The sequence below is a fragment of the Balaenoptera musculus genome, chromosome 5 (genome assembly GCF_009873245.2).
Source record: "Balaenoptera musculus isolate JJ_BM4_2016_0621 chromosome 5, mBalMus1.pri.v3, whole genome shotgun sequence".
NCBI classification, from domain to species: domain Eukaryota; kingdom Metazoa; phylum Chordata; class Mammalia; order Artiodactyla; family Balaenopteridae; genus Balaenoptera; species Balaenoptera musculus.
Genome location: NC_045789.1, coordinates 119,955,420 through 119,978,528, shown reverse-complemented (window position 1 = coordinate 119,978,528; position 23,109 = coordinate 119,955,420). Strand labels below are relative to the sequence as shown.

The 23,109-nt window shown below is 39.9% G+C and overlaps 1 protein-coding gene across 6 annotated transcripts in view; it reads left to right on the top strand.

Annotated features, from left to right (window-relative positions):
• The first annotated feature begins 5,208 nt into the window (after positions 1-5,208).
• PRDM5 (PR/SET domain 5) overlaps positions 5,209-23,109 on the top strand; it is a 209,572-nt gene continuing 191,671 nt past the window's right edge. For 2 of the 6 annotated variants that reach the window (XM_036853883.1, XM_036853886.1), the window contains exons 1-2: positions 6,588-6,827; positions 22,849-22,932. In XM_036853883.1, coding sequence (XP_036709778.1) covers positions 6,705-6,827; positions 22,849-22,932 — 207 coding nt within the window. In that variant the 5' untranslated portion in view covers positions 6,588-6,704. Of the gene's footprint in view, positions 5,547-6,587; positions 6,828-22,848; positions 22,933-23,109 lie in introns of those variants that run through there. The other 4 variants (XM_036853882.1, XM_036853887.1, XM_036853881.1 and 1 more) reach the window with 4 other exon arrangements.

Genomic DNA, 23,109 nt, shown 5'->3' with positions numbered 1-23,109 from the left:
CTGCTAAGCCTAGTGGGAAGTGTAACTAGAGAGTGAGCCAGACTGAGTCAGCTGGAGGTAGAATCAAGGACATTGGAAACAAAGTCCTGAGTTTTTTTACCTCCACCACTTCATGGATTCATGAAATTGATTAAGATCAATCACTTCTCTCTTGTGTGTAAAATGGGGTTAGTGACATTTACTTTGCAGGGCTGTTATGGTAGGGCTGTTAGGGCTTTAAGATAATGGATAGGAAGAACCTATCCAGTCCAGTTTCTGGCATATACTAGGCTCAATACATGGAAATAATTATCCTTCTTGGTTTCTTCCTCTCACTTTAATTCAGCTTCATGTTACTTTTCCATACCTGTTCCATGAACAGCACCTGACTTTTGGGGTGAGAGGACCACTGATTAACTCTTTGGCTTTTCTTTTTATAACATCACTCACTGTAGTCCCAACAACTTCTAGCTTTCTTCTAATTAAAGAATTTTATGATTTTTCTCTGCTACTGCATACAAGTCTTTGGTGTCGTCATTCAAAACCAAGGGACTAAGGAAAATTTAATGTGCAGACTTTTTCAGGTTTCAGCGTCATCTTTCATGGCACTATTGCTACTGTGGAATCAATGCTATGGAGAGGATGGTTTCAGTGCAAGATTCCAACAACCCCACTCCAGATTTTATTTTTAAGGATTTTTTCTTTTCTTTTTTCTTTGAGTCACAGCAAATATTGGGTTGGCCAAAAGATTCATTTGCTTTTTTTCCATAAGATGGCTCAAGTAGCACTTAGTTGTCTTTCACTTCATTCAAAACAGTTTTCTTAGATTGTATGAGACAGCTGTCATATCAGCGTGCATTTAAAAAACGACATCAAAATTGATGAATTTTTGTGTAGCCATTTTAATATTGAAGATGGAAGAATAAAAGCAACATTTTCAGCATATCATGCCTTATTATTTCAAGAAAGGTAAAAACACAACCGAAACACAAAAAAAGATTTGTGCAGTATATGGAGAAGGTGCTGTGACTGATCAAACGTGTCCAAAGTGGTTTGTGAAGTTTCGTGCTGGAGATTTCTTGCTGGACGATGCTCCACTGTTGGATAGACCAGTTGAAGTTGATAGCGATCTATTGAGACATTAATTGAGAACAATCAACGTTATACCACACGAGAGATAGCCGACCTACTCAAAATATCCAAAATCAAGCGTTGAAAATCATTTGCACCAGCTTGGTTTTGTTCATTGCTTTGATGTTTGGGTTCCACATAAGTTAAGCGAAAAAAACCTTCTTGACTGTATTTCCTCGTGCGATTCTCTACTTAAATGAAATGAAAACGTTCCATTTTTAGAACAAATTGTGACCAGCAATGAAAAGTGGATACTGTACAACAATGTGGAACAGAAGAGATCATGGGGCAAGTGAAATGAACAACCACCAACCACACTAAAGGCCGGTCTTCATCCAAAGAAGGTGATGTTGTGCATATGGCGGGATTGGAAGGGAGTCCTCCATTAGGAGCTCCTTCCGGAAAACTGAACAATTAATTCCAACAACTACTGCTCCCAATGAGACCAACTGAAAGCAGCACTCAATGAAAAGCGTCCAGAATCAGTCAACAGAAAACACATAATCTTCCATCAGGATAACACAAGACCGCATGTTTCTTTGATGACCAGGCAAAAACTGTTACAGCTTGGCTGGGAAGTTCTGATTCATTCACCATATTCACCAGACATTGCACCTTCGGATTTCCACTTATTTAGGTCTTTACAAAATTCTCTTAATGCAAAAAATTTCAATTCCCTGGAAGACTTGTAAAAGGCACCCACCTGGAACAGTTCTTTGCTCAGAAAGATAAAAAGTTTTGGGAAGATGGAATTATGAAGTTGCCTGAAAAATGGCAGAAGGTAGTGGAACAAAATGGTGAATATGTTGTTCAATAAAGTTCTTGGTGAAAATGAAAAATGTGTCTTTTATTTTACTTAAAAACTGAAGGCACTTTTTGGCCAAACCAATACATCTTTATTCTTTTCTGCTCGGGAAATTTGGTTTTATATTCATTCACTACAAGTCCTTCTGACTCTCAGGAAACTAAAGATCAATAAACCTCAGTATTTTTTCCTGTCAGGCTTTTAATCTACCATGACAGTTGGAAACAGTCATTAATAATTGAGACAATCAAAAGATTTTACAGTATGTGTGGTAAAATAATTATTTATTATAGAATTATAGAATTAAGTCTTCCCCTGTAATGAAAAACAAGGACTGCACCAGTACACAAGTTTGAATTCAATAACTAGAGCTTGCTTTAGGCATATCAATGAAAAATGTTTCCTCCAAAAGCAAATTTGAAAATAAGGAGAAATGTATTAGGAGTCATTTCTCTTGTCTCAAGATAGTGCAATATTTTCTATAGTAAGTAAATCAGGTGCATGGTAGTACTTTAATGTCAATATTTTGATTTTCTTATTTTTTTAAGACTGGATTTAAACTCTTGATATAAAGCAGAATTTTAATTTCCCTTTTTTCAAAGACAATATTGAAAGGTCACTTTCTAGCTTTAAAAGTTTTAAGAAATGACTCATTGTACCACTACTGTCTTACAGGCTTCAAAATCAAATTTCCGGTCAGTATGGTGCATTTTCATCGGGCAAGCATATATGCTTTTTTATGTGTTGTAAGAGAGATTATTATTAAGAGCTTTTTGTTGCTGTTTTCTATGATTTAGGTGGTAGATCTTCAGAAAACTCCAACAAATAGATAAAGAGAACATTGCATGCTTTAATGAGATATACTGTTTGTATTAGTTGTAACAAAATCTCTGATAGAGATTCATAAAAGATCTAGAAAGTTTTTCAGTTTATTAATCTCAGATTTATCATCACAAACTAATTTATTTTTATCACTGCTTCCTAATTAGTAAAGATGCCTACATTCAGAAAGTTGAGCATTCTCAAGCTGACAACTTCGTTCCCCAGACACATAGCAGCAATCAAAAGGGAGCTATGCCGAAGCAAGGGTCATCAGTGAATGAGGCTTGCGTCAGACCAAGTCCAGAAAACATTTCTTCTTCTCTCTAGTGATCAAAAACTGTGGAAACTTTTGTGCCCAAAGAGACATGGCAGAGCATTTGACTGAGGAGCCAGGGTGGCTTGAGGGCCAGGGCTGAAAAGCTGTGTGTGACAAAGGACTGAGCGTCCTGGGGAAAGTGCCATGGCCACCCTCTGGATTGTGGTCTGGTTCCAGCTGGGCCCAGTGGACCTGGTCTGGCCTTATTTTAGCACTGGCTTAAAAGATTCCAGGAAAACCTACTTAGTCCAGATTCTTTGAGGAACAACAGTTGGAGTCTAGGCTCACCGTTGACTAATTTGAAAATCTCAGATTAGCCTCAGAATAGACTTCTAATCAAGACATATTTATTGAATCCCTATTACATGTTTCAAGGCCATCTAATTTCAAATTTCCCCCAAACAAACTTTGTTTATTTATTAATTCATATCCACCTACAGGAAGTTAGATATCTTTAATGGTAGGTCAAAGAGATCATAACTCAAAGAATGATTAAGGCATTGTTCCTCTCACCCCGGCAAAGCTACCTACCCTTCAGTTTAAAAAAAAAGAAGATCATTTATTTATTCTGTTCTTTAAAATCTCCAAATATTGCTATTACATGATTTTCTTCATAATGCTTTTTCAAAAACCTTTTTCTAAACTTTAATAAAATTCTCCTACTTAGGAAATTAGGAACTGTTTGTGTTCCAAAGCTTTCCTTAGTGCGGAAGACACAGGAATCATTTCCATGTGTGTTGCTAAAAACAAGACAACAGGCCCCAAATGGGGTCCCTTATGCTAAACTCTCCATCACCAAACTGAGACTTAATTACAATTTCGGCTCTTCTAGAAATGGAAGCTTAAGCCAGCCAACTGGGAGGTGCCTATTCAGCATTAGTTAGGTAATGTGCCTAACAGACTCCCACCATCCCCTAAGAGAAAGATACCTTGCAATAGCCACTCCACTTTTTGCCTGGTATAACTTCCTTGTTCTTGCTCCCTTCTACCCGTAAAAGCCTTTCACTTTGTATAGCTCCTCAGAGCTCCTATCTGCCAGATTGGATGCTGTCTAAACCGTGACTTGTTGAATGAAGCCAATAAGATCTTTAAAATGTATTCAGCTGAGTTTTTAAAAATAGTGTGGCCTTTAATTTTGTCAAAATTATTATTATTATTACTATTAGTTTATCAGAAACATCAAATATTTATTGGGAACATCAAATAGTTCCTGAGAAAAGAACCCAGAGTAAAAAATTATCAAAAATATCAAGAGAAATGAGTAGAGAGCACCCAGTTCCTCTTGAAAGATGAAACATCCTTCTAAAGTTCTTTCTGAGCGCCACTGCGGTACCTACTAACTTGCATTAAAAGCACTAAAAGAAGACTTATGGTGTTATTTCACGGCCGTGATTCCAGATTCCACTGTTCGGTCATTCCCTCTTATCTCCCCCGTCTCCATTGCTCTATGTCTGAAAATCTGGAATTGGTCTGGTGATTTTCAAGGTAGAGAGGACTCAGGAAGAGCTCATCTTTGGAAGTGTAAGAATTTCCCAGGGATTAGGACACCAGAACAGAACTAGTTTCTACTGGATTTAAATATTACAATTGTTCACGACAAATTTTGAGTTAACTTGAAATGGATTAGCTGCAGGCTGCGTATACCCGCTTTCTCTGAACGTGAATCTACATATTTATTGGTCCCCTATGTGTTCGAACCTCTGAAACAAGCACGAAATAAACCAAAGATGCATAACTCAGATGTAAAAGGACTAAAATTTCCTTGACTCTAGGGATTGTTCTCAGTAGTTAGGCAGTCTAAGTATGCCTTCGGTCTAGAACTTCTAAAGTTGTTTTGGAGGATGGCCCCAGCTCGGTCAAGGCCCATTTCGTTTTGCATCTGAAGAGTGCAAAATTCGCCGACTGGGAGTACAAGCTCCGAGACTCAAAACCCAGAGCTGGTCAAGGGCGGGTCCGCACGCGGCTGCGCGGGGCGCACGGTGCGGGCGGGTCCTTCGGCTCCGCGGCCTCTGGGTTCGAAGCTCCGGGGTCAGCCCTGCCCCGGGCTCCACGCCCGGGAGCGGGTCCGAGCCGCTAACTTCGGGCCAATCAGCGCGCGGCGTCCCCGCGCCCGCAGCGTCCCGGCGCCCGCAGCGCCCGGGCCCGCGCCCCCCACGCCCCCGCGCCAGCAATGGCAGCTGCGGCCTCGGCGGCTCCGGGCCGAGTTAGACCCGGGACGAGGAGGGGCTGAGCCGCGGGGGATCCTGGAATCGGCGGGGAGGTGGGGATTCTGGGAGGAAAACTCCATTTCCTCCTTCCCCGCCGGCCTCTCCCCTCCACCCCGGCACCCCAAATTTCCATGTGTCGCCTCCCGGGCGCAGAGCGCCGGTGTTAAACGAGGCGGCGGCCGCGGCTGGGAAAATGCTGGGCATGTACGTGCCGGACAGGTTCTCCCTGAAGTCCTCCCGGGTTCAGGACGGGATGGGGCTCTACACGGCCCGCAGAGTAAGAAAGGTGGGTGACCCGGCGGCGGCCTGCGCGCCTCTGCTCCCGCCGCGCGCCCTGCGCCTCCCGGGCTCGCCCCTCCGCCGGGCCGGGGGCTCCGCGGGCTTCACTCGCGTCGCCCCTCGCCGGGCCGGCCGGGAGCCCCGCGGGGAGGCTAGGGCGGCGGGGGCGGCCTTCGCCCGCCGCGCCTCGCGAGCGGGCAGCGCCACGTAGGTGTCGGCGGGGCGCGCTCTGCAGCCCGCCGGTCCAGAGGCGGAACTGCCGCCGGCCGCCCTGCGGCAAGATGTCTTTCCTCCCCTGCAGGAAGTGAGTCGGGATGGAGCCTCCCTCTTCCTCGGCTCCGGGAGTGGGCAGAGGCACGCGTGGGCGGGTGTCTTCCCAGGCGCGCACGAGCTCCATCGCCGCCTTTCTTCCTGTAGGGAATGCCTCACTTTCCCTGTGGGGATTGGGGGGAGCTGCCCAGAGCGCAGCTCAACGCAGGCCTTAGCATGTCATGCAGACACCCCGCAGTTCTTTCCTTCCTTCCAAAATGTGTAATGTGAATCCTGGGAGGTGCCAGCTAGATAATGCTTGAATCGTTCAACTTTTTTCTCAGCTTTTCTGGATTTTCCTCGGATCTTTCCTTACAGAGATTTAGAGACACGTGAGTAGGACCTGAACATGGCAGTGGCCCTAAGGGAACGGCCTGGAAATGTTGGATGTTGAAAGCAAAGGCCTAGGAGGAGAGATTACTGGACAATACCAGGTCTTTGGGTTCGATGAGACCTGTGTTATAGCCGTTTCGCAGGATGTGTAAAATCTGAAATCACGGAGGCAGTGGTGAAATGCCCAGGGTCATGAGAGCCAGCGTTTACTGAGCAGATACTTGGTGCTAGGGCCCACGCTTGCTGCGTTACCTCTGTTAGTAACTTCACTGGCACAGTACTCCCGTGAGAACAGTCTTAATCCTCTTGTAGGAGAGGAGAAAGCAGAAGTACTTGGAGGTTAAATTTCCTGCTGAGTTAGTGAGTTAGGTTTCAGACCCATCGCTTCTTAGTCCAAAGCTCATGTCCTTCCCAGATCTGTTTCTGCTAGCTTCCCAGCACCCCTCACCCCCACTGTGTAGGGGGGAGGTTTGGGCAGGAGCAGGCTTGTTCAGTTAAGGTGGGCTAACAAGAGGTTCACAAGATGCACCGGAGACACCAGGATGTCTTTCATCTGAGTATGAGTCTTTCCCCACCCCCTCACCTAAGGAGCAGGGGAAGAAAGGTGCACAGGTGCTTCAGAAGGCCTTCATTGACAGCAGGGTCTGTAAGTATCTACCAGGGTAAAATTGGAAACAATAAACCCCGTATTTACTCCTTCAAATGGGAGTTTGGGAGAATGCTCCAAGGAGAAAAGCAGGTGTAAACACTTGATCTGAATAGATGTTTTTGCCAAAAGGGTAAATGTTAAAATCAACATTCTTTCAAAGCAGAAGTTGAGATTCTGCTTTTAATTTTCTCACAAGATATGAAAATTCCCAAATGGAGTTTTCTTGAAGGTCTCAGGACTAAATATAAGTACTTAAAAATTAAACACAGTTCTTAAACATTAGTTTGTTTTATGTTATTAACAGTAATATAGTAAAAATTGTAAAAATATTAGAATTATTAAATTATCCTTATTTTTTGCCTTATATTATTTAGGTTTTTAGAAACAGCTGGCCGATGTATGTTCTTTTGATATTTTTATTAATTCCAAATTCTTTTTCCATGAAATAAGTTATTTGGAAGTTTTAAATTATTTTGGGGTGTAGAATGAACAGCTTCCAAAATCATATATTTCTGCATTTTATTATTGCAGTACTTATAGATACTTATCTTTTCCTGGTTTGTGTAACTTCAACATGTAAAACGCATGGTTTCATCCAGGTCACATCTAGAATGCTTACCTATAGTTCAAGTGAATATGCAGATGTTTGCAATAAATCCAAATGACATAGTGATATAGTTTAGTTGTGATCACAAGATAATCATAAGGTCATTGATCACTGACAGGTTCATTGATGCCAGAAATGACCCTGAAGTAGGCTTCAGCTCCTTTGCCTTCCAGAAGCTGAGGACAAAGCTGAAGCTGAATAGCAGATTTTAGCTATACTGTAAAGCTACAGCTGAATATCAGTGCATCCCTTACCAGTTTGCATATAGTTTCTGGATGCTTAAATATTTTTGAAGTTACCTTGTACTAGCTTTAACTCTAGCCATTAATCAAAGGGTTTGAGAAAAAGTATTTCAGCAGCTCTGTTAAGGACCTCACTTAAAAGTTTTTATGTTCTCTATTCTAAACAAATTTTGGAATGTATCACAGAAGTTTTATCACACTTTTATAATACGTATGCTTGTATAACAATTCTGTTTTTCAAAAACAGTTGCAACTCAAGTCATCTATTGATTTCAGTTCAGAGAATCTAATCCAGAGCTGTACTGAGGTTGGGGATTTTGCTAGACCCTCTACCCCCGCTACATTCACCATATTGATTGGGGATTCCCTTACCAGTGGGATCCCTAATCCCTTTCTAGACCCACCCCTTTTTGTGCGGAGTCTCCTAGAGTGGGATCCCTGCGGCAGAGTCACCTAATTCCCTGGCTCCACCTTAGTCCCACTCGGTGTTTCCTTGGCAGTTGTCCTTTTTTGTAGGCCTGGTGCTGCTGCTGCTTTTTTTTTTTTTTTTTTTTTTTTAAAATCTACAAAATGACAAGAAGAAGAAATGGGAAAGACTTCTTTTTCTTTTCTTGCCATTATGGAAAGTCCTTTCCTTTTCTTGCCATTATGGAAATTTAGAGATTGCACGAAGAGAGGGTCGTCTGGTAGATATTTCTGTGTGAGCCATTATTCTTGGAGAAAGAATGGATGAGAGTCTGCTGGAAAGCCCTAGAGTAGAAAAAGGAGGCCTGAGTTCATTCACATTTATACGCATTGCAATTTGCTAATGATAAGATAAAAAATAATACAAAATACTAAATTTAACACTTTAGCATGCCAGACCCTGTTCTAAGTGCTTGCAATGTGTTATCTCACGAGCACAGTTTAATGTTGTAAAAAAGATGTGGAATTCTAGGTTACTATGCAGATTAAAATTAATGTTAGGTACTCAAAGCTAATATAGGAAGTATACATAAAATGAAAAGTTATGTAAACATCTCACTACATTACATTTTTTATATCATGACCATATTTTTCATTGCCAGCTTATATGATTATCCAGGCGGTGGTGTGTTTGACATTGTGTTTGAACTCAAAGTGGAGAGGTAAACCATAAGATTTCTTTGAGCTCTCAGATTCTGTGATTTTATGGAAAGGGTTAAGGTGGCAAATATACCACTACCAGTCTTCGTTTCCTTGAGGTTTGTTGTAGGCTGTTGGTTTTTCTTCCCCTCTGACTTTCAGTCATTTAGTCTTTTCAATTGTGGCAGGTACTGTGCTAGGCCTTGGGGATACAGACGTGTGCAAAACAAGACAAGGTCTTTGTCCACATGGAGCTTGTGTTCTTGTGTGGGGAGAGACGTAGCAAACAGGTAAAGAAAGGGAAGATTTCCAAGACAGTTGCAGCCTGTGTTAAGTGAAAGAAATAAACGGGGTGATGCATTAGAGAGTGAATGGAGGGGGGGGCCTCCTGGTGGGGCATTGATGAGGCTCAGGTCCCTTGATACACACCAGCCACAGGGAATTGACCCCACTGGGGTAGCTCAGTTCCTGGCTTCCTTCCCTCTCATCCCTGTGCCTTTTTGCCTCAGGGACTCCTGAGTGGCATCCTGTGCCCTTGAACCCTAGGGCAGTCTCCCACTACACTTTGCTCTTCTCTTGAACAAATGCAGGTTCCTAGTTCAAACTTGTCAAATACCCTAGGATCTTATCCACAGCTTCTTTTCAGGGCACAACTTATTGGCAGCACGGAGGCATTAGCTTCCTGTTGCTGATTCCATACTATCACACATTTAGTGGCTTAAAACAATACAGATTTATTATTTTATGGTTCTGGAGAATATAAATCTAAGATGGGTAGGCAGGGCTGGTTCCTTCTGGAGGCTCTAAAGAGAGAGTTTACTTTCTTGGCTTTTACAGTTTTCTGGAGGCTGCCCACGTTCCTTGGCTCATGACCCCACATCATTCTGACTTCAGCTTTTGTCATCACATCTCCTTCTCTGACTCTGACCCTCCTGCTTCCTCTTACAAGGACCCTTGTGATTAGATTGGGTCCACCCAGATAATGCAGAGTAATCTCCCCAGCTCAAGGTCCCTAATGTAATCCCATCTGCAGAGTCCCTTTTACCATGTAAGGTATCATACAGATTCTAGGGGTTAGGATGTAAACGTTTTCCGTGGGCCATTATACATCCTACCACAGCTCCAAAGTATAATTCTTCTTGTCTACATTATGTAGAACATTTTACAGTGCATCCTTCCTCACATACTGGTCCCAATAAAATGTACGCATTACAGATCTACCATGTTGATGACTCTTCTGCCTTGTTTTCAGTGTTGATTCTAGCAGAGGTCAACAAGGTTGGCATTCATGCAGTAAAGCCTGGGTGAGTGGTCCCCTTATAAAGAGGAAGAGAAAATATGTACATGAGAAGTAGAATAGGAAATAATAGATTCTGATGGTGTTCTGAATGATGGTGTTTAAAAGAACTTCAGAGGGAATCCAGCTTGCACCTTCTCATCTTACAGATGAAGACATCGAAGCCCAGAGAAGCTTCGCCTCGCATCTTGCGGCTCACAGCTGTATTGCAAGCTCCTATTCCTTCCACAGTACCATCTCCCTCTCCCTCTCCTTCACGCCAAGGCAGGCACCTTGATTCTCTTTGAGGGATTTGTGGCAAAGGCATTTGATGAGGTAAAATCCCAAGAGAAAAATAACTGAAATAAGGGTTTAAATCTGAGTTTGTGAAAATACAAGAAGCTAAAAAAAAGAGGCAAGTTGTATAGGGTTAGAAAAACATATGGGAAAGAGAAAACCCCCCATAGAGGAAGAATCACCATGCATGTGGAGGATTACTGGACTGAATGTCAATATTATGACATAGTGTGAGTGTGTTTCATGTTTGGTAATTGCAATCATTGTTGCTTTTGTTGTGGTCATCCATGTAAAAAAAAAAAAAAAAGAAAAAAAAAGAATCACCATGCATAAATTTTAATACAAGAAGACTAGATTTTGTGGAAGAAGGTGTTTTGTTGATCCACTCAGAAGGTGACTCTTCTGAAGAAATAATGGGTCTTTATACTCTGGCTAAAATTCTGCCAGTAGATGTTTGTTTACAGTTCCTGGTGGCTGGTGATAGCTAATCTGGAAACATAATCAGAGGGAAAATAATCACCATCAATGCCTGCCATATGTGCTATCTCTTTTCTATGTTCACACATTTACACTCTACAAGAGTGACTCAATGCAGCTTTGTATTTCCTGGTGTTATGACAGATTCAGATTTTGTTTTTTGTGTGTGATTATGACAGCTACAGTTAATTCTTTCAACAAATATTTATTGAGCAATTGCAGTTGTTAGGCACTGGGCTAGTTGCTAGTGACAGAAGGGTGAGTGACAGTATAGTCACTGGATGTGTTACACAGTTTGTATTTAAGCCCTACAACAAGTCTGCGAGGTGGCCATTGTTGTCCTTGTTTTATAGATGAGGACACTGTGAGGAAGGTTATATCACAAGGGGATTAATCAGAATTGGAACTCACATTCTTCCGTACATCCCTTTCACTAAAAAAAAAAAAAACAAAAATTATTTTTCTCCATACTGATAAAATGCTATATCCATGAGCATTTCCATGAGTACAGACACATACCTATTCACACACTTTTAAAAAGTTATTTTACAAAAAGGAGAAAAGAGTATCATTCAGCAGTATCTCGTAGAAATCCCTCTAGGTAATCTGCTTTGGCTCTAATTTATTATTTTTAATAACTGAACATATTCTATGTGGAGGATATGACATAATTTTCATTTCTTTGGGTCTTGTTTTACACAGTTATTAAGTAAATGTTTATTACCAAGATTTGTACCAGCTGTTTGGAATACAGTAGTGAACAAAATAGAAATTCTGGCTCTTGCAGAGCTTGCATTTTCGTGAGAGGAGAAGAAAATTAACAATGAACGATTAGAAAAGTCTTATACTGTGTTAAAATGTGATAAGTGCTGTAGAAAAAAGAAAAAGTAGAGCTGGGTATTGTTGACTTGGCAGACTGTATGCGTTTGTGGGAGGATGTTTTTCTACATAGGTGGTTGGTCCAGTTAATCCTCATTAGCCGGGCAATTTGGGCAATGACTTAAAGGATGGGAGGAAAGTAGCCAAACATTTCTAGGGCAAGAACATTCTAGGCAGCAGTTAGAGTAAAGGCCCTAAGATGGGCGTTTGCCTGTTGTGTTCCAGGAATAAGGAGGCTGGTGAGGCTGGAACGGACTTACCGAGGGGCCGAGTACTAGGGGAGGAGGTCAGAGAGAGAGTGAGGAGAAGGGTACCAGGCCTACATTTCTTAGGGCCTTTTGGGGCATTGTAAAGCCATTGGCTTTACTTTGAGTGAAATGGGGAGCCATTGCAGGGTTTTGAGCAGAGGAGTTACATGATCTGACTTGAGTTTATCAGGATCACCCTGATTGCTGTGTGGAGAATAGTTGACCAAAGGGTGAATGTGTAAACTGGGAGACTTATTAGGATTCTTTTGCAATAATCCATGTGAGAGGTGATGGTGTCTTAGACCAAGATGGTGGCAGTGTTGGAAGTGTAGTTTGAAGATAGAATCTGCTGATGAGATAGGTGGAAGAAAGGGAAGATGATTCCAAGGGTTTTAGCCTGAGAAATTGGGAGGATTGGTTTGTCAGCCAGCAACTGAGATAGGGGAAGATTTTGGTGCAACAGGTTTAAATGGGGAAGATCTGCAGTTTGGTTTAAGGCATGTTGATTTTGACAAGTCTGTTAGACAACAGATATCAAAAAGGCAGTGAGATATAGTTGTTATACCGGCAATTCCTCCTTCCCATCCTTTATGCCATCATTTTCATCTATTTTGTGTGTTATAAACCTTGCAGTACATTTTTACTATTTTCCCTTTATATCATCAGTTATCTTCTAGAACAATTAAAAAATAAGGCAAATTGTGTTATTTACCTTGATTTCCATTTCTGGAGCTCTTCATTTCTTTGTTTTGAGTTACATTTCTGTCTGGTATATTCTGGTACCATATTCTTTGAGCATTTCTTGTATCACAGGTCTGCTGGCAATGAATTTTCTCAGCTTTTGTTTTTCTAAAAAAAGTATTTTGCTTTATTGTTTGAAAGATATCTTCTCTAGGTTGACAGGTTTTTTTTTTTTTTTTTTCTCATTACATTGAAGATATCACTTGTTCTTTTTTTTAGTTTACAAAGTTTCTGACAAGAAGTCTGCTGTAAGTTACATTCTTCATGCATAATCTTTTTTCCTCTATCAAGGTTTTTCTCGTTTTCTTTGCATTTTAACAGTTTGAATATGATGTCTTTAAAATTTTTTTTAAAACTTGCTTTTTTATTTTATATGTGGTTTGATGTGTTTTATCATTTTTGGAAAATCCTTAGCCATTTTCTCTTCAAATATTACTTCTGGCATAAGCTTTCTCTCTTCTGGGACTCCAATTACATGTATGTCAGACCAATTGATGTGATATTGTCTCACAGCTCTTCCATTCTTTGTTCTGCTTTCTTTTTCTTTTCCCACTTTGTGTTTGTTTAGGTAATTTCTGTTGCCTTATCTTCAAGTTTACTGCTGCTTTTCTCAGCTGTGTTAAGTTACCTGGTGAGTCTGTCAAAGGAATTCATTTTTGAAACCATGATTTTTATATCTAGCATTTTCACTGGATACTCTCTTATAGGCTCCAGGTCTTAGCTGATATTTCCCCTATGTTCTTGCATGTTATCTGCCTTTTCTAGTACATTCTTTAACAAATTAACCATAGTTATTGTTAAAGTCCTTGTCTGATAGTTCTAATGTCTGTGTCATTTCTGCATCTGATTCTGCTGATTGCTCTGTTTCTTCGGAATTTGCTGTTTTTTCCCTTGTTTCCTTGTATGTTTTTATTTTTGTATTTTTGACTGAATGCCAGTGTCATGTGTGAAACAATCAGAGTGTGGTAAATAGTATTTATGTTTGGAAATATGCACATGTTTTATTTTGTCAGCCTGTTTAGTGTGGGAGTTTGGGTCAACCGAGTTAGGAGATAAGGTGGGTTTGCATTATGTTGTTGTTTTTGTTACTTTCAGTGCACCACAGGCTTCAGATTCTTCTAGAGTTGCCTTGTGCTTAGGGTGGTGGCTGGGATGCTCTGGGTGTTTCTCAGTGTCTCTCTTCTGCTCTCAGCTTTCTCCTGTACCTGGGTGCCTGCACCATAGCGGGGTTCTCTCGCCAAGTTGCCATGCTCTCGTCCTTCCCCCATAGTAGACTGCTGTGTTATTCGAGGTCTGTGTTCTCTCTGTTCTCTGTCTTGGTCCAGCTTCACTCTTATCTAGGGTTTATCAGCCTGAGCTCTGGGAGTTGGGTTTCCATACCATTCCTACCTCTCTTTCCCGTAGGAGCCAAACTTTTGTCTTGTATCAGTGATTGGTTCTTTTGTGGGAGAGTGTTTCCTGTACCTCACCCAATGGTAAGAATCCTTTGAGGTTGTGCTATAAATTCCTGAGCCTGTACTGCTTCCTTCAGCAGCAGTTGATCTTTATTTGTATCCTGGAGATGACAGAGTTTGCTACGTTCTTGTAGTAGCTAAAGGCTTCTCCTAATATGAGAGGAAGATAAGGGCAGGAGGTATGGGGTGTTGTGCATTCTTGCAGCGGCTGCTGTTTTCCTTCTGCACCACTGAAGGAGTCTCTCTGTCCTTCTTTCTGTCCCCCAATCTTTCCTATATGGGGAGGCCCTTGGAAAAGAGTCTGTAAGTGTGTGTGAACTCCCCTTGGGTCTGGGGCTTCCAGTGGTTCTATACAGTCAAGCTGTCTCACATGCATTCTTTAGCAAACTATAAAAATGTTAATTGATTTCTTACTTGCTTGTGTGGTTGGCCGGCAGCTCCTCCTTCTGTGATCCGCCATAGGTAAGCCAGTGCACTCTTCAAGAAAAGTTATGATTTTATAGTTTATCAGACTTTCTTATTATTAGGGTAGGAGTGATAGTCTTTCTAAATCTTTGATGGATATTGAACTTTGAAAGTTTTAAGATTAATGGCATTTTCTGTATATTTTTATTTATTATTTTTTATTACTTAACCTGTCTGTCCAATTTTGAAAGGTATTTTAAAATCTCCCACTCTAGGTCTTCTTGTGTTTTTAAGATTTCTATGCTACTGGTTTCTCACTGTTCTATGTTCTTCATAAATATGCTTTATATCATTACATAACATTATGCTTTATTCTGTTTAGTGCATTCAGCTGTTAATTTAACCTTGTATGGTACGCTGTTGCCTTTCTTTTCTTTGCTTTTATCTGTATATCTTTGTCTACTCATTTTAATTTACTTTTTATCATTTTGTTTTATCTTTTTGTAATCATGTTAGCTAGGTTATATTTCATAATGCAGTATTACAATCTCATTTAATAAGAGAATTTAGCCTTCTCATATGTAGTATAATGACTGATATAATTGATTTTTATTCTTGTCATCTTTACACTCATTACTTATATTATATTGTTATAACTTATTTTGAATTTTCCTTATTTTTGCTGTCCGTTCAAGTCACTATTCATTCTTTTCCCCCCTCTTGTTAATTTATTAGTTCTACTCTTCTTTTTCTTTAGTGATTTACTTCTTCTTTCCCTCTTTCATAATCCGATGCACATGATTTTTTTATTTGATAGCTAGAGCCTCAACCATTTTCTCCACAAAAAATGTGATTTCTTCCACAAGATGTTCATTTCTTTATTAGTTCCCTCTTCTCCTTTCTTCCTGCCACCGCTCAGCCCTCCCCCCAACCTCTGCCTGCCCTGCAACTTTGGGGATGCTTTTATCTTCCTGCCTTTCTTCCCCCCAGATTCCTAAGTTTTGATGAAATGGTGTGTTACTTAATAGAATTTCTTTTAAAAGTATATCCCTTGTTTCAAGAGTTGTTATTTAACTTGTATATTCTGCATACCCAGGTGTGTATATACACCAGCTATTCATTTTCTTCTAATTTTTGTCCTTTGTTCTGGTTAATTTGTTTAGTGAGAGACTTTTTATGGTTCTTTTTCTCATTAAATCATGTGGATAATATTCTCTCTGAATCTGTGTATATCATCAAGTAGCTCTCCTTCCCATCTGACTGTAAAGGATTTCCTGACTGGGTAAGTGATTCTCAGGTTGTTGTATTTCTCTTTCAATTTATTCTCTAAAAATATTTAACTAGGAAATTATGTTTTTTTCACTTTTAAAAGGTTTTTTTTTTGAGTGCTGTACTTGAATCTCCTTAAATTCTCTTATGTAATTGACATATTCCAATTAATTAATTAATTAATCAATTAATTTTTTTTTGGCCACACCGCATGGCTTGTGGGATTTTAGTTCCCTGACCAGGGATTGAACCTGGGTCCTCGGCAGTGAGAGTGCGGAGTCCTAACCAATGGACTGCCAGGGAATTCCCGACATAATTCCTTTTAATTAAAGTACTCTGTCTCCTACAGATGTTCTGTTTTACAGAGTATGGATATTATTTTTCTGCTTGGTCTCCTTCATAGGCAGCTGGGCCCCTTTTTACAGGCAATTTGCCTTGGTTGTTTTATCGAAGCTCAAGACTGGTTATTGAAGAACACTCTGTGGTATCAGTCCTTCCCTGTAGGCAAAGGGGTCTCTATTGTCATGGGCCTGCAGTGACAGATAGACTGTCAATTCCCTGTTGGCTTTCTGGTCTCCTTGCACTTTCCTGGGCTGCAAGGATGGGAAGGACTGTGGGCTATGGCCCCAGCCTTCTCTGCCTTTCAGGTTCTTCTCAGGATCCCCTAGTTGCCAGTCCTCAGCACTCTTCTGCTGTTTTTCAGTTAATTACTCAGCCCACTTTAGAGAATGCCTCACACCAGTTCTGTGCCAGAACCTAAGGCTTCACTTATACACAGTTACCCATACATGCTAGTAGAAGTTGTTTTGCTCAAGAGAAGCAAGTGGCTTAGAGTTGGGGTTAAAGGAAAAGGTACTGCATTCAGGTCACCATATTCCAGAATCACTTCTCCTTCACAACTCTCCTGCATTTCCCATTTCATATTCATATTATAACGATGAATTTCATAAAGAATAATTCTGCTATATCCTGGGCACTAGTGCATTTCTTTTGCCTGATATTTGCTGTATCAGCTCAGAGTAACAGAGACTACTGTAGTAATCCAAAGCTTGTAGTAATCTAAATCTAAAGTAATCTAAAATGTCAGGGTGGAAGTCTTTGCAGTTCTCTCGGCCTCAAAATGGCTCCTTTACCCCCAGCTATCATGCTTTGATTCCAGGTGAGGAGAAAGAGGAAGTAACCAAGGCACTAGGGTGTACCTCCTGACTTAGCTCTCATTTAAGAGCTTTTGTAGTAAGTTCATACAGTGATTTCTGCTTCCATGTTGTTAGCTGTCTTTATCTAAATGGGGAACTGGTAATGTCGTTTTTCTACCTGGATACATTAGTACCCACAACAAAGTCAGCATTCTAGTACTAAGGAGAGTGGATATAGGGAAGCAACTTATCTCTACCTGGGCAGTCATAGTAGGGAAAGAAGATTGGATATTTTTCATATTGAACTTTTTGGAAATGTACTTTATTGATGGCCTACTTGTATTGCAAGAACACACACATGCATAGTACCTTAGCACTGAAATATAATTATGTTCTAAGTGAGGACTCTAGACTCCTTATGTGAAAAACATCATTATTTTACATATAAATGATTCAACTGCAGATTGATTTCACTTGAATATAACTTATTTCATCTATATGTATATATTTTTTATTTGCTGAACCATTTCAAAGTAAATTATAGATAATTATGACCATTCCTCCATATTTTAGCATAAGGACATTTTCTTAAGTAGCCATATTATCATTTTAACATCCAACAAAAATAATAGTGATTTCCTAATGTCTTTTAATTCCAGCCCGTATTCAAATTACTCCAAGTGCCTCCAGAATGTTTTTATAGCTGTTTATTTTCGAACCAGGATCCTCAAGGACCACCTATTATACTTGGTTATGTCTACTAAATCTCTCTTTAACAGTTTCCCTCTTTCCATACCGTTTTTGAAAAAATAGCAGTTACTTTCTGAAGAGATCAAGCTAATTGTTTGTGGTGTATCTCACAATCTGGATTTATCTGATGGTTTTCCAAGGCACATTATTTAATGTTCCTCTATCTTCTGTATTTCTTCTCATCTGAGAGTTAGATATAGATTATTTTACTTTTTTTTTTTTTGAAACACACTGACATTGTGTATTAAACACTTCTCTCTACCCTCTGGATACTTTTTATGTTGCAGAAGAGAGTGCAGTTTTGGCAGTGGGAGACAGGAGGGAACATAGAAAGCATCCCCTTCCCTCTCTCAACGTGTTTTATCCATGTGCACTCTTCCCAGGTAGCAGGATCTCCCCAGGCGCTGGGTGAGAGGCAGGACAAGCGGGAAGAGTTCTGTGCATGTTCACTTGCCCTTTGGCCTCTGGAGGTGCCTGGAGAGTTTAGCAAACACTCCTGTCACATACCTATGGCAGACACTGGGGAATGAAGGGCTAGAATGATTTACTTCATACTGCGTTTTAGCAGAGGGCATATAATATCTGGTTTTCCCCTGAGTAATACCAGCACCGGGTTAACGTAATTTTTCCATTGTAAAGATAATTTGTGCTTAACTGGTAACCTGTGAGCTGATAGTGTATGAATACCTATTTTACTATCAACCTTTTACATGATGGTTTTAGCATCCATTGATCATCCTTCCCTGAATCAGTTACATTATTAGGGATTTCAAAATGGGGATTTCACTTGAATGTTCCTCCTTTATTTATAAGTTAGCATTCCTCTGTAAAGAAGAGCCTTCCTTCATCGTTTGCTGCTGTCTGCTTATCCTGAAGTAGCGTAATTGTTGAAAGATAGGACAAGATGCTTAGTTCTTTCTCTTTATTAATTTTAGTAAGCTGTTATGCCAGCAAATGAGACATTTAAAAAATTCTTTTTTTTCCTCTCTCTAGCAATCATTGTGGCCTTAAGAATTTGTTAATGTGTTTCAATCAATTATACTCTTGTTCTCTTTGATCCCCAAATTGTTCTAAATTTGGTCTGTGGAAGCTCTCTCTAATAGGATTTGAGAGCTGGAAGGAATCTTAGAAATCAGCTAATCCAAATTTCTCAGTTCTATAGGTGAGGAAACTGAAGCTCACAAGTTTGTGACATCCTAATGTGTCACAGATAATTAGTGGCAGAGCAAGGATTAGGACCCAGATACCTGGAATACTCAGGTAGTGCTTTTCCCATTATTCTAAGAGAGATATCTGCAGTAAATCTTGGTTTCAAACTCCTGCTAATAATATTAATCAAAATGAGAGAAAATGGCCCACATGTTTGCAATCGTACCGTTTTTATTAAAAGTTATTGTCTAGTCCAGTGGGTCCCAAATTGAATGGATATTTATCTGCATTTTTTAGAAACAGCAAAGAAGCACCACTGTAGGCTCAGCATTGGGCCAGCCTGAGAAGTGAGTTTGACTTGGACATTTGGTATCTACAGGTTGAATTTATCTTACAATCACATTTTATTTGATCTGCGCAGAATTTTGAAAACTTGAAATTCATTGCCAATGTAGAATAGTAGTGATTTCACGAACAAATTTGAGTTGTCAGCTTCACTAAAATATTTGCAGATATCTGGCAACATTGGGCTCCCCCTGTGATATAGCAACAGTCAGTTGGAGTTGAAAAGCTTTTTAAATGGGCATGCCCTCCAACTCACCTCCTGGCCACTCCCTACTGTGTCCTTCACATGTTTGTTGTCTAATGTTGTGCTGCTCTCCTGCCTCACCTTGTAAGCATTTGAGATAGTGACTCTTCAGATTGTTAGAAGTGAAGAATTCTAGGAAGGTTTTTTGTAATGTAGTCACAGGTTGAAGGTAATAATAATAATGCTGACGCACATTAACAGCAAGAAAATGGTAGAGTTGATAGTTTTTCTCCTGCTAGTATGAGATCTTCAGTAGCTAAATCACAAAAAGTAAAACCAATGATGATAGGAAGTCAACTAGAAATTTTCGAAATTTTCAAGACGATAGTTTGAAACGTTAGTTTCCTTCCTACCATTAATTATGAACCTCACTTTAGGTGTTTAATATGCTCATGCACATGTATATGTAATTTATATTATAATGAATCCTATGAAAAATTTTAATTTTTATAGCTCAAAAATGGTCAAAAAAAAAAAAAAAAAAAAAAAAAAAAAAAAAAAAAAAAAAAATGGTCAAATACTGGCAATATCATATGGTTCAACTCAAAGAAAAAAATTACCCATGGGTGCGTGCCCTAAATCTTCCTTTCACGGGTATGTTACCCGAGCAGGTTTGAAGCCTACTGAGGCAGGAGAGGCTTATTCTTAGGTTAGAAATATCATAGGAAATGGTTAGTGAACAAAGCAGTGTATACATTAAAACTGTGATGATAAGAAAGTGCTGTTTGTATAGTAGAAATGACAGTGAACAAAGAGAGAAGGGGGTGGGTAGTAGGTGCTGGGATCTTTGGGGGAAGGCCTGGAGTGGGTCAAGTAAGTATAAAATCCTCATCAAAAACCAAATATAAATTGGTTTAATTATCTGCAGTGTTTCTTACCACAAGTGTATGGATAACTAAGAGTTGACTGTTTATATTTTTGTAATCTTGCAGCCACAGAAACTCAAGTTTATTTGACCACATCATCCCAGTATACTCACTAGTGTACTTTGAAGGCAATTTTACCAAATCGAGAAAGCCAAATATACTTAGAAATTTATCTCCTCCATCTGTGTTTTTATGTCAGTGTTTTTCAGATTGGATTGCAACCCATTGGTGAGTTGTGAAATTAACTTTATTGGGTCAAAACTAGTATTTTTTCAAAAGTGAAGTAAAATAGAGTAGACAGTATGGAATACATTGTACAGAGGAAGGGTAGTATTTTTAAAAATTTACATGTTAGTTTTATAAGTGTGTTTCTGTGTACACTTGACCTTTGAACAACAAGGGGGTAAATGCACACAGAATTTGTAGTTGGCCCTCCACATCTGTGGTTCTTCCACACTGGTGCATTCAACCGACCAGGATGGTGTAATTAAAATACCTGCATTTAAGTGGACCCACACAGTTCAAACCGTGTTGTTAGCTGTATAGATGTGAATATGCTAGGCTGAGATGCAAAATGTATTTCTTGGCTGAGGAAAAAAAAATTGAAAGCCGTATTTATTATAGTTAGAGTTTATGATAGAGTGATTGCTCACTATTAATAGCAAGGCTTTAAACTCACGGTCCTGATTCTTATTTTGAATTTTCAAAGCTGTTAAGTCCTTTAATAATCTTCCTAGGCCTGCATCCAAGCAGGCTTTTTTCCCCAAGCCCAGTGCATTTACTTGGGTTTCCATCCCTTTCTTTTCAGTCCTTTGAATGCTGCTGAATTGATTGATACAATTTTCTATTTCCTCCAAGTTTGTACTGCAAAGAGGAACTGACTGGCATGGGAAGATCTCTTGCATTGGAAAGCGTGTACTCAGATGATTTCCTTCTGCAATAGTTGATAAAGGCTAAATACATGACAAAGTGGAGTGAAAAGTTGGACTATATATGTATTAATACCAAATCCTCAAACTTATTACCAAAAACACACCTTAATGTTTGGTCTGTCTTCCAGGTTGCCTGAAATAGCCAAATAGCAGTCTCCCTGTCTCTTTGGTGTACTTGTTTTTGGTTTATTTAGGATTATCGTCTTGATTTCAGGGATCTCTGTAGCATTTTCTGCCTCCAAGTTAACATTAAACAGTAGGTCTTCAAAGCTTTGCCATTACTTGTGACTTTTCAGAACCTCTTTTCTTTGTCTGTAACATGAGGGGCTAGTTGTAAATCCTGTAAGTTTTAACATTTGACTGTTGCCTGGAGTCGGGTTTTCTGTTGTTCATTAAGTCATTTATATGCCTTGAAACATTGTTTTGGTGGTTATTTTTCCCCCTGACAATGTTCATCAAACGTTTGTCCACCTCCTTGATCAGCTCGGTGCTTTGTGACCACCTAGAGGGGTGGGATAGGGAGGGTGGGAGGGAAGAGATATGGGGACATATGTATAATTGATTCACTTTGTTATAAAGGAGAAACTAACACACCATTGTAAAGCAATTATACTCTAATAAAGATGTAAAAAAAAAAAATTAAAAAAAAAAAGTTCGTCCACTTCCCAGTGAAGGGAAGGGTTCTTCTGTAGAATAGTCACAGGCAGGTTTGGAGGAGGCTCACGAGGGCATGCGTGACCCCCTACCCTCTCTGCACACACGTCTGTGGATCGTCTGGCTGGACAAGCGTGATCCCACCCTCTCTGTCTCTCCAGTCCTGCTTTGGTTGCCTTAGTTGCGAGAACAGTTTTGCTTACCCTTTCACCCTGCCTCACGGGTCCCTCCCTGCCGGGGCCACTCCTGGTGTCTGCCAGCAGCTCTCACCTGGGAACTTGTCCAAATGCAGCTCCACACATCGCACTCCCAGAGATTCTGATTTTAATAAGCACAGCATTCTGAATTTGTAATAAGCGACGCTGTTGACTCTCACGCTGGTGATTCGAAGTGCGCACTTTGAGAAGCCCTGGTTTATAGAGTGCCCCTTGGTTGTTTGAAAGATTGGCAGGAGAATCTAAACTTTGTTTATGAACAGTCTTCCTCTGAGGATGGCAAGTCTACTTCTTTCTTGTTCATGATTGGGACGAATTTATGATTTTTATGGAAACCAGGTGGTTTTCTGCCTGGTGGGCTTGTCTCAAGTCAGGCAAGACTCAGTGCTTCTCATTTTAAGACCACTTGCCAGTGGCTGCAGAGGTTTGAAACATGTAAGTATAGTGTTCAAGCCTTGTCCGAATTTAAATGTTGAGCGATTTAACCCTTTCGTGTCGGCTCCTGTGTTGTGGATTTAGGCTCTTCGGCTAAAAATAGATTAAGTTAGATTTTAAATATGTAAATATCTTGTGTTGGGTAAATTAATATTTTAAATGTATCTCAATCATTGGGCATAATAAGGCTTTGGAGAAAACAATTTTTCCAGAAGAGAAGTAATAGTTTATTTTAGTAACTTGATTATTGATTATTATACTAATCCTTTTTCAATGTAATCATTACGACTCAGGGTGAAAAGTTTGGACCGTTTGCTGGAGAGAAGAGAATGCCTGAAGACTTGGATGAGAACATGGATTACAGGTTGATGTGGGAGGTGAGGGTGTGATTATTGTTTTAAATGTTTAAAATGTGTTTTTCTTTGTACTATCTAAGGCATGTATAAAGCTAAGTTAATAGATATTGATTCCAGTTGACAAAGCATTGAAATGTTTGAATTTTAAGGAACCTGAATACCTTGAAAGTTTAGCATTAAAGTACTGTTGAAATATCT